Source organism: Lynx rufus, unplaced genomic scaffold (genome assembly GCF_022079265.1).
Source record: "Lynx rufus isolate CCGP_SWC_20201006 ecotype Redwood Valley unplaced genomic scaffold, mLynRuf1.p SCAF_17, whole genome shotgun sequence".
Taxonomy (NCBI): domain Eukaryota; kingdom Metazoa; phylum Chordata; class Mammalia; order Carnivora; family Felidae; genus Lynx; species Lynx rufus.
The window spans coordinates 27,503,026-27,515,070 of NW_025814831.1; the positions used below are offsets into that span (position 1 = coordinate 27,503,026).

The window sequence follows — 12,045 nt, forward strand, 5'->3', positions numbered from 1 at the left end:
GGTCTGCTCTCTACCTTGGGCGGTGTTGACGCAAATAAAATAATCCCAGAAATTCGTATCCCTTGACTATGAGCTCCCAGATCGTGTCTGGAAATAGGTCTTCTACTTCCCACTGGCAACAACAGAGCTGTAGACCTCTGTCAGCCTCACTTTCCTCCTCCTTCCCTTGTAGAGGGATATCTACCTTAGAGAATGGAACCTACCCAAGAGATTCGGTGTAATGCACATATAAGGGGCAGCTATGGACTGAATGTTTGTGTCCCCCCCACAAATTCACATGTTGAAACCCTAATCTCTATTGTGACAGTGTTTGAAGGTGGGGCTTTTGGGAGCTAATCAGAGTCAGATGAAGTCATGAGGGTAGAGCCCCCAGGAAGGGATTGGTACTCTTATAAAATGAGGAGAAACACAACACCTGCCTCTCTCTGTGTGTACACACCGAGGAAGGCCACGTAAGGATATATCCAGAAACAGGGCCCTCAGTGAGGACCAGACCATGCTGGCAACTTGATCTCAGACTTCTAGCCTCCAGAACTAGAAATAAACGCGAGAAATAAACGTGTGCTGTTTAAGCCACCCGGTCAAGGGCATTCTGTTCTAGCGGCCTGAACTGAGTCCATGCCATTATTATTATCCTTTCAGAAGAACTTAAGTCGAGTATTTCCAGTGTGAATTTTCTACTCTAAGCAGACTAACAGTAAGGTTACTGCCCCCCTCCAACACTTCTGCCTACATGTCCTTGAACTACAGTGCTCTCCTCCCGATCGTCTTTGTGCGTGAGAATCCACCCAGTGAGACCCCTATCTCCTCTGCAAGGGACCCTGACCACTGTGATTACTCTCTTCTCTGAGGTCACATCACCAGTGTTAGCCAGTCTGTTTCTCACTTGTGATGTGCTCCTTTCACCATTTTCGTGAATGAAAATGCCTGACCCTGCAATTTGAACAGAAGCTCTAGCAGGGCAGGGGGCACTCTGTACTCCCTGGGGTGCCCTGCAGGAGCACGAGCCCCTGTTTTCCGACCCGAACAGGCAACTCCTCAATGTAGCCCAAGAACGGCCTCTCTCACCCTTAGTCAGTGCCCATCCTCTTTGTGCCTCACATCTACTCCGCCTGCCTCCCGAGACCAGCTCTCCTTTGCTCCAGTGAACTCAACAGTGTGCCTTTCTACTTTGAAAAAAGAAGAACACCAAGAGGCCAATCCAAAATGAACTTCCCCCAATTCCCTACTCCCTGAATTCTTCTTGATCACTTACCCAACTTTTCCAAGCTCCCTATCTTGGAGGAAAAACATCCTCGCCTCCTTCTGTCCAAGGTTAATTAATCTCTCTTGGAAGGTCCTATCCTTCCAACGATCTGCTTGGTCAAATCCCTATTTCACCTGCAGTCACTCTTTCCCCACGTATTACACACATCGTTCTCAACACAAACCACTCCCAAATACCGTCCCATTATCTCCTTTCTTTCTCAGGGAAGGAGACCAGATCACCATTTCCCACCTCAATTCCTTTTCAGCCCATCATCTGGCTTCTGCCCCAGTGCAAATCACAGTACCACTTTTTCTTTTTTTTTAAAAAAAAAATTTTTTTTCAACGTTTATTTATTTTGGGGACAGAGAGAGACAGAGCATGAACGGGGGAGGGGCAGAGAGAGAGGGAGACACAGAATCGGAAACAGGCTCCAGGCTCTGAGCCATCAGCCCAGAGCCCGATGCGGGGCTCGAACTCCCGGACCGCGAGATCGTGACCTGGCTGAAGTCGGACGCTCAACCGACTGCGCCACCCAGGCGCCCCCACAGTACCACTTTTTCAAAGGTCCCTAGTAACCTCCAAACAGCCAAATCCAAGGCTCCATCCTTGACTTCTACTTGCGTAGATGATCCAAGTTGCACCTCTCTTTTGACCTCCCTTCCAGACTAATTTCCAGTGGAAATTATCTATGTGGACAACCACCAGCCTACAAATCAGGTTTCTCCTGCATTCCCTATCTGATGGCACCACTACCCAACCAGCCATCAAAGCGAGGCGCCTTGTGGTGACCCTCCCCTCCTCCCTCCTTTGCCCTACCTCCAACCAATGGCACATCCGTGAACTCTATCTCCGAAACGTCTCCAAAGCTCCTCTCCTCTCCGTGCTCACACCAGTGCCCTAGTTCAGCTCTTATCATCCTTCATACAGACTAGTACCTTCCCCAAAGCGGTTCTAACCTTTCAGACCTCCACTTTCCACACTGATAGCAGAGTGGCTCGATCTGATAGCAAAAACACTGATGCGATCACTCATATGTTCAATAAACAGTCACTGAGCACTTATTATGGACCGGCACTATTCGAGGTACTGGGCATAGGCAAATCAGTGTGTGTCTCCTCTCAAGAAGTTTACATCACAGTAGAGAGAAAAAGGTAACATATGCACATGTACACAAACACACACACGCACATGTATGCATATATGTCACATGCGGACACATAAAGCAAGAGATGGGAACACAGAGTGACCAGGCTGCTACTTCATATAAAGTGAAGTCAGGTAGAGCCTTGTAAGCCACGGTAAAAGCTTTGTGATGTACTTTGACTATGGGGAATACCACTGGAGAGTTCTCAACAGACGTGAAATGACCTCACTTATGTTTTAAAAAAGTCACTCTGCCTCCGTAGAGATAAGACAGAGGGAAGCAAGGATGAAGGGAGGAGACCAGTCAGGACGTTCTCACTTGAGTCAATGCTAAAAATGACGGTGACTGTAGCCAAGCACTGGCAGGACACACAGCAGATGTATTTCATCTGTAGACCTGAGCCAGTTTGCTGACAGACTGAACATGAGTTGAGACCAAGAGAAGGGTCCAAGAGGATTCCAAAGTTTATGGCCTGGGAAATGGGGAAGAGAAGAGTCACCATTTACGGAGATGTGAGGGAAACTCTGGGAGGTACAGGTTAGGGGATGGGATGGAAGGGGCGGCAATTAAGAGGACTGATTCAGACGTGCTATGACTGAGTTGTGTCCTCAAGTAGAAACATCACGTGGATAACTGGATGTTCAGGGAAAGGCCTGGAGGGATACATATTTTGAAGTCGTCACTGTGAAGGTGATAGTAAAACTCCCGAGACTGGGTTGAGATCGTGCAAGAGTGAGGGTTGACGCCAAAGAGAGGAGGTTCGAGGAGGAGGCCTGTGCCCCCCAGCAGCTTCAGGACTAGGCCACAGACCAAGGAGCCACGCAAGACAATACTTTGAGAAGTAATATACGAGATGGAAAAGCATCTTTTTCCAAGAGCAAGCTGATCTGATCTGGAAAAATCTTTAATACATACGTTGATACATTCATTTCATAGATCCGTTTTTGAGATCCTCTTTTGTTCTCGAAGGAGCAGATACAGGATTTGTCTCATCTCCATACTTCAAAATAAATTCCAGCTATTACAAGCACTAAAATCCCCTAATAGCTTAGAAAAATGGGGCTACCCTCTAAGACTCTCACTAATACTGCCGCGTTACCTTCTTGTTCTCGGTTAGCACTGAAAAGTAGTGCTGTGTTCCATAAGGCAAAGAGCGTGGCATTTACTGGCATACGAACAGACAGAAAGCCCACTGGAACAGAGTAACAGGTCCAAAAGGAGACTCAGGTACAAAGATGGAGAATATGATAAAGATGATTCTAAATTCCCTGGAGAAAGATGCATTTTTAAATAAATGGCGGGGGGGGGGCAATAGCCACTTCAAAAAAGATTAAACCTGAATCCATGCTTTATATCGTAGGCTACAATTAATTCCAAACAGATCAGAGATCTGAATTTTTAAAATGAAAGGGTGTGGCTGTGTTCTGATAAGACATGATCTATGAAAACTGGCAGCTAGCCTGTGGGTCAAAGTTTGCTGAATCCTAATGTATAGAAACAAAGAAGAATAAATTAAAATTGCATGTGTGTGTGTTTAATTCTGCAAAAGAAAGAAAAAGACAAGATAGGAAGGACAGACCAGAAACTAATACAGAGGTTACTGGATGGGGTGGATGGGAATGAGGAGGAGGGAATAAGGATGGGAGTGAGGTGTCTCTGAGTACGTGTTTCTATGCCACTTTGATATGATAAGAAGTATACACAATCACCTGTTCTTGCCCGAAACCTACAATTTGAACCTAACCATGAGGAACCAATCAGAGAAAACCAGAATGTATGACATTCTGTAAGACAACTGGCCTGGACTCCTCAAAAAAGTCTGGGAGAGCGGGGGAGGAATTGGAATTATTTCAGATCAAGAGAGAGATTTTAGAGAAGATAAATTTATCTTTAACTGCACTTATCCAGATAGATTTAAATAAAAATGATTTTAGATAAAGAGGTAGAACGACTCAACACAATGTGTGAACTCTGACTGGATCCTGGAGCTATAAAAGACATTTGGGGACAACTGGGTAAATTTAAATATAAACTATATACTAACTGTTAATTCATTATGAAATTACTTGGATGTGATAATCATACTGTGATTATCTGGAGAATGTCCTTAATCTTGAGAGATGCATGCTGAAGTATTTAGAGGTGAAATGTCATGATGTCTGCAACTTGTTTTCAAATGATTCAGAGGGGGAAACGTACGTGTGTGTGTGTGTGTGTGTGTGTGTGTGTGTGTGTGTGTAAATGAAGGGAGGAAAAGAATTAGAAAAATATATACTTTGAAGGCAATGAGTGCTGAAGGAAATTTCTCGACAAGAGTAACGTCTGGGGGGCCTGGGGTGCTCAGTCAGTTAAGCAACTGGCTCTTGATTTTGGTTCTGGTCACGATCTTACAGTTTGTGACATCCAGCCCCACATTGGGCTCTGTGCTGACGGCACAGAGCCTGCTTGGGATTCTCTGTCTCCCTCTCTCTCTGCCCCTCCTGCATTCTCTCTCTCTCCCTCTCAAAAATAAATAAATAACCTTAAAAAAAAAAAAGAGTAATGTCTGTGTTTCAAGAAAAAGAAATTCCTTTTCCAAGTATATCTCAAATAGTTAAACTTGAAAGCTGGCCATCCTGCTGGTGTAGTAAATATTTTTTTTCTGGTTTACTTCCCATCAAAGACTTAGTGCAAGGAATTAGAGACCAAAGTGGTTTGTAATCCTGCAATTACTAACCAGCCATTCCATTCTGTTTAGAAAGTTACTTTAAGAACACAGAATGAGGGTCAAAAGGTACAAACTTCCAGTTATATAATGACTTAAGTCATGAAGATGGAATGTAAGCGTGGTGACTACAGTTAATAACACTGTATTGCAGGGGGCGCCTGGGTAGTTAAACGTCCTACTTCGGCTCAGGTCATGATCTCACGGTCTGTGGGTTCGAGCCCCGCGTGGGGCTCTGTGCTGACAGCTCGGAGCCTGGAGCCCGCTTCGGATTCTGTGTCTCCCTCTCTCTCTGCCCCTCCCCTGCTCACATGGTGTGTGTGTGTCTCTCAAAAATAAATAAACATTAAAATATATATACTGTATTGTATATTTGAAAGTTGCCAAGAGAGTGGATCTTAAAAGTTTTCAGCACGAGAAAAAAAAATTTTTGTAACTATGTATGGTGACGAATGTTAACTTGTACATTGTGGTGATCATGTAGCAATAGATACAAATAGCGAATCATTATGTTGTTTACCTGAAACCAATATAATGTGTATCGATTATACCTCCATTTAAAAAAAAATTTTTTTTTAATATTTTATCTATTTTTGAGAGAGAGAGAGTGAGCGGGGGAAGGACAGCGAGAGAGGGAGACAGAGGATCTGAGGCCGGCTCTGTGCTGATAGCAGCTAGCAACTCACGAACTGCGAGATTGTGACCTGAGCTGAACTCAGATGCTCAACCGACTGAGCCACCCAGGCGCCCCCCTCCATTTTTTAAGAAAAGAACACAGAGGGGCGCCTGGGCGGCTCAGTCGGTTGAGCGTCCGACTTCGGCTCGGGTCATGATCTTGCGGCTCGTGAGTTCGAGCCCCGCGTCGGGCTCTGTGCTACCAGCTCAGAGCCTGGAGCCTGCTTCAGATTCTGTCTCCCTCTCTCTCTGTCCCTCCCCCGCTCTCTCGTTCTCTCAAAAATAAATAAACATTTAAAACAAAACAAATGAAATAAAACAAAAAGAACACCGAATGCCACATATGGATGAACTTTGAAAACGTCAAGCCAAGTGAAAAGTCAGTCACAGAGGACCACATGATGTACGATTCCATTTATGCAAAATGTCCAGAACAGGCAAGTCACAGAGATAGAAAGCAGAATGGTGGCTGCCTAGGGTTGGGGATGTTGGGGGGCGGAGGGCATGGGAAATAACTCTAATGGGTACCAGGTTTCTTTAAAGGGGCAGGTGATGAAAATGTTCTAAAATTGACTGAGGTGCTGGTAGCACAACTCTGTTAAAGGCACCAGGAAGGACTGAATTGTCCATTTTAAATGGGTGAATTACATGGAATTGGAATTACACCTCAATCAAGTTGTTACAAAAACGGAAAGAAAAAACCCACAAGAGCAAAATGCCCACCTCCACCCTCATGAGCTGCCGCACTTACTTTGAAGCCTTCGTGGAATCATCTGCCCAGCCTCCTTGCCTGCGCGGCGGCTTGGGAGGGGGAGCCTAAAAGGGAAGGAGAATCCAAAATAACAGTCGCTCACCATTGACATTCAAGCACGCAGTGGATGAGGTTAAGGCCACCTGAACCAATATTCTGCCTATCGAAATCTTTCAAATAAAAATACGGTAGCCTTTCTAATTTACTTTCAAAATCTGGGTGCTTTCATGCCCATCTGTGGGTATGTAAAAAAGCAAGATCTATAGGGCAATTTGGCAAAGCTTAGTGAAAGCCTTAGAAGTACTTCATACTTTTTAAGCCAGTGATTCTAATCCAAGGAATTTATTCCAAAGAAAGAATGAGAGAGAGAGAGAGAGAGAGAGAGAGAGAGAGAGAGACCTAGTGTCATTTCTGAATCGTAAAAAATTCAAAACCAAAATAGACAGCAATAAGAAATGAAGTAAATCATGGAATACACACACGAAGATACTATGTAATAATGAAGAACATGGTAAAAAAGGATACTTAATGATATGAGAATATTCAGTATATATTAACTTTTAAAAAACATGTTGCAGGGGCGCCTGGGTGGCTCAGTCGGTTAAGTGTCCGCTTTTGGCTCAGGTCATGATCTCACGGTTGGTGGGTTCGAGCCTTGCGTCAGGCTCTGTGCTGACAGCTCAGAGCCTGGAACCTGCTTCGGATTCTGTGCCTCCCTCTCTCTCTGCCCCTCCCCTGCTAGAACTCTGTCTCTCTCTCAAAAAGAAATAAACCTTAAAAAAATTAAAAACAAACAAACAAACATGTTGCAGAACAGTACATATATGCTTCCAATTTGGTGAAAAAACTATTAATACATAATATCAAGTGTCTAATGAGCTATATAATACACGAGAGAGGACCCCAGTGACAGAATTATGGACAATTTTTAATTTCCTTCTTTGTGTTGTTGTCCATTTTCTGTTTTTTTTTCTTTACAATCACTTTATCTTTTATAAATTGAAAGGTAATAAAAAAAGATGTAAAACAGAGGTTTGCTTAAAAAACATAAACTAAACTGGCAGGATAAAAATCTACTCAGCTTATTTGGGGAAGAAGGATTCACCTGCAAAGGATGCATTCAGGAACCCAAGTGTGGGCATTCTGGTCCAGCACATCTCAACTGGAAATACCAAGGGAACATCAAGCAATCCACTGAGTCAATCAAGGTGGATAAAACAGCAATGAGAACATTTCCTATTTTCAATTGCCCAGCATTCTCCTAGGATTGTTTTTTGAAATGTCAACTTCATTTTTCTAAGAACTGCATATACTTCTAACTGTTGCTCTCAGTCTAAGGAGATACTTTGATGAATGACTAAAAACATAGGTTGGCCAACTTTTTCAATATTTCTCATTCTGCGGGCCACACAGTCTCTGTTGCAGCTATTCGATTCTGACACTGTAGGGCAATAAACAGCCACAGACAATAAGTAAGCAAACAGGTGTCACCATGTTCCAATAAAACTTTATAAAAACAAGCAGCAGTCAAATTTAGCAGGAAGGATGTGGTTTGTAGAACCTTAGACTAAAATGTGTCATTGCAACATCCTTTAAATTTATCACTTAAAGCTTAGCTTGTAACTTAAAAAAATTTCTTTTTAATGTTTATTTTTGAGAGAGAGGGGCAGAGCACGATCAGGACAGGGGCAGAGAGAGGGAGACAGAATCTGAAGCAGGCTATAGGCTCTGAGCTGTCAGCACAGAGCCCAACATGGGGCTTGAGCTGAAATCAGATGGTCAACTGACTGAGCCACCCAGGCTCCCCCTAACTTGTAACTTTTTAAGAAAACATCTCTCAATGTGCCAAAATACCTTTATACTTTTGATGTTTTATTTTGCACCAAGATATACTTTCTTTCTGGCTTTTCTAGTAGCACCCCAGCCTGCCAAGGACATGCTCCATCTAGATACCAGGGTGAGCCAGAACCTTCCGGAAATGACTGAGAAGAAACGAAGCCCTAAAATGCCTCTATCCAACTCAGCTCCCAGGACATGCTAGGTGCCACGTTAGAGAAAACGAACTTGACTTTTCTAAGCTAGAGGCAGGTAATAGAGCTATCTGAGGGACTCTGTTAGAAATGACAAAAATGCAGAAGTGGAAAACAAGCTACCGTCTGTCTCTATCAGGGGGGAAATCCCAATCCAAAGAAGATGTAGCAAGGAGATGCCCACCACTGCTCCCCAGTCCACACATCCTTGTCTGGTGTCCCTGCCACCCACACCCACCCACCCCTGGGCCAGAAGGGGAAGCCTCTACTCCACAACCCTACTTCCCTCAGACACTGGATGAACCAGGGGACCAATCGATTCCTCTGTCCCAGGAATCCAGAACTGAAGCTCAGAGGTTAAGTTTTTTCAAAAGCAGGAGCTGTCGAAGGACCAGCTACCTGGAAGCGGAATAGCCCCAAACTACCACAAACCAAACTTGCATATAAGCAGAAACCAACAACCCTGTCTGGCTGAGCTTCTACTGTGTGTAAGGCACTGTGCTGGGGACACTTGAAATGTTAAAGAGAACCAGACTGAATCACAGGGGGCCCCCTTGAGGATGTTTTAAACGAGTCTGGCCTACAGGCCGTCTTCCCTGTACTTCTGCAGGTAACATTCCCTACTTCCTTACCCAAGGATAGGACCATCTTGTGAGAATGAACATTCCTGAATTTGGAGGTGACAGACCCACAGCCACATGTTGTGTTTTGCCAGACAGTGGGTTTTTTTGTTTTGGTTTGTAAATTTAAATTAATATTTAAAAAACTGGAAGATCTGCACACAAAATCCGGCTTCTCCTGAAAAACTCTAAGATCCAGTAGCTCTGGGGCTGAGATCATAGTTGCCCCTGTGGACAAGACCGGCGCATTCCAGTTGGCCACAGTCCCCACCCGCCCTCTCTGTCTCCTTCCTGCTAAAGCGCAGCTGCCCTCTGTTACCACTGCTCTTGTGCTGTTGTTCCCCTTGCAGTGCAGAATCCTCTCTCTGTTCCTATGTCTAATGGAAAATGAAAGCCAGCTCAGGTGTTTTGAGAAAGACGGGCCTGAGCGTATCTCTCGGCTGGAAGTGTGAGCTTATCTTACAAGTTCCGGATGCGCACCGAAGGAGTGCCCGTATCTTACCCCTAGCCCCACTTCACTCAGCGATAACACCTGCCCGGCCCACGCTGTCACGTGTGCAAGTGACCCCAGAGCTACGGCCTCAGAGCTGGCATCCTCTGCTCTCTTCTCTTCGCTCTGGATGTTGGGAAGCACAGAATGAACTAAGTCAGATCCAGGGCGCCACAAGGTCGGGGTGCCTGAGTCCCCCTGGCACTCTCCCAGTGCCGTGAGATGCTGAGAGTGGGCGAGAAGGGAGCGAACTGGGGTCGCACTGGCAGGGTTCCGCCACTTGTCTCCTGGTCCCGGCGGTTTTCCACTGTGGGGTGACAACGGCGACAGAGGGAGCAGAGACTGAACTGGGAAGGGGCTCTGGGAGATCAGACGGCTCGGAAAAGGGGCACCAGCAGCCTATACTTCCGTCAAAATGCGCTCCTTTGAGTAACTGCTAAATGGCCAGACTAAATCAGGGGCTGCACGGTCAGCGCTTAGAGCAGTGCCCGCCACGCCAGCACTCTGTCTTCCCCTGTGATCATCACCGGCGGCGTTACTAATGTCAGTATGTGAAAGGTTAGACTGCGGGCAGTAAAATATACCACCATTAGGAAAAAAAAAAGAGAAAAAAATTGAGCTCGGCCTGAGCCGTCACTTTGACTACTAAGAGACATTGTGTGGTTAATAAAGTTCCCTAAGACTCTGAAAACCAAAACGACCTGCTTTATCTCCTTTAACCACAAATCCCAGGAAGCCACGGCTGTCGGGGGGCTGATGCGAGCCCTTTCCAGCCGGCCAGCAGTAGCACAAAGACGCATTTTCTCTCACGCTCCTCCCGTTAGGAAAGCGTACCAGCTGCTACATTAGGACCGCAGCATCAAAACAAAAAGATCACCACGTAAGAGTCATACCTCCGCATCCAACAGACTGAAAACCTAGTTCCAAAATCAAAGGGTTTTTTTTCACAAGTGACTAAAGACTTCAAGACTTGACATAAGGCTGTAAAAACTGTGTAAGCTACCTTCCCCTGAGATGCGCAGGGTGGGGCAGAGGCTGCGACTGTCCTCCCCACTCCCCACCGGGAGCTTCGCCGACCTCGACCTTGGGAGAGAGTGCAGAGGAAGAGGGGAGACCAGAAGGGCAGGCAGAACCCGCTCCCCACAAGCTGGGGCTTGGCACGAAGCGGGAGCTGTCTCCCTCCTCATGGAAAATCCTTAGTTTCGGTCTCATACCCTGGGTCCCAGGGTAAGAAAACTTTTTTGTAATACTCCCTACTGTAAGTCTTGTTATGGCCACACACAAATATTCTGTCTAGATGAAACAGACTTAATTAACCCCTATTAAGTTACAAAGGCAGTTCCCCCAGAATCCAACTTCGTTCCCTCTGTGGGGAGCTGGGCACTGTCCTAAGTGCACTGGGTAAGATTAAAAAACAACAACAAAAAACAGATGGCACCTTTGTCCTCAAACGTTACCCCTGTTCAGTGAGGTAGAGAAGAGGCCAAATTCAGAGTGTTATCAGGTCTGTATGAAATCTACGTGATGGGACATCTGGCTTACTCTGAAACTGAAGAGGCCACACTGGAGGTGGGAAGCAGGCATCAGGGGTGGAGGGAAAGGGTTATTCCAGGGACAGGCTGCATCCATGGTCCAAAGGCGAAGCTGAGGAGGGATCCCTTCAGCCACGGGATAGTTCCACCGAATTCTGCAGTTTTCTTGCCACCTCCGGTGGTTTTACTGGAACCACTTTCCCCTGGCGCATCGTTAAGACAGAACTGTGACAAGAGTGCAGAAGCTGGCAGTACAGGACTGAAGATTCAACAGAACTGTGCAAGCCAGGAAGTGCTGTGGACAAGGAGAGGGCGAGGAAGCTTCATGGGGAAAGTGGAGCTTGCCCTGGATTCGAAATATACATGGAGATGAAAAGGAAAAGCGTTCCTGAAGCAACCAGATGCAAGGGACAGGGATTCCAGGAGAGCACATAAATAACACTTGGGCTGCAGTAAACGCTATTCATTGATCGGCATATTGGTAGGAGTCCCTGGGAGAACTCTCTGGGGGGTCTGAGCAGCTTGGCACCTGTTACTTTCCAATGCAGGCTGTTAAGTGGAAGCTGTTGCAACTTGTTCATGAGGCAGCGGTTTGACATTAAGTGCAAGCGATCTGTCTGAAATGTAAGTGGCTCACTGGCTTTTAGCAATATAATTTAAAAGGTCTGGCGGGTCCTTTGAATGGACAGTCCAGCCCGTGAGGGTCTGGCTGAGCTTCCTACGAGCTATGAAGACACCTAGATACCTGATAGGCCCTGTTTCAAAAAGAGTGTCCCAGCTTTCTCACAGAGTGATCTCATAGGAAACACACTTACAGGCCACACCCTTCCTGTTGTCCTTTTAGGACCAG

The 12,045-nt window shown here is 45.8% G+C and overlaps 1 protein-coding gene across 1 annotated transcript in view; it reads right to left on the reverse strand.

The window, feature by feature from the left end:
- The window catches only part of IFT43 (intraflagellar transport 43), an 81,552-nt gene that overhangs the window by 45,386 nt on the left and 24,121 nt on the right, over nucleotides 1-12,045 (reverse strand). The window contains exon 3 of the mRNA XM_047079810.1: nucleotides 6,524-6,588. Within this exon, the coding sequence (XP_046935766.1) occupies nucleotides 6,524-6,588 (65 nt within the window). The remainder of the gene's footprint in view (nucleotides 1-6,523; nucleotides 6,589-12,045) is intronic.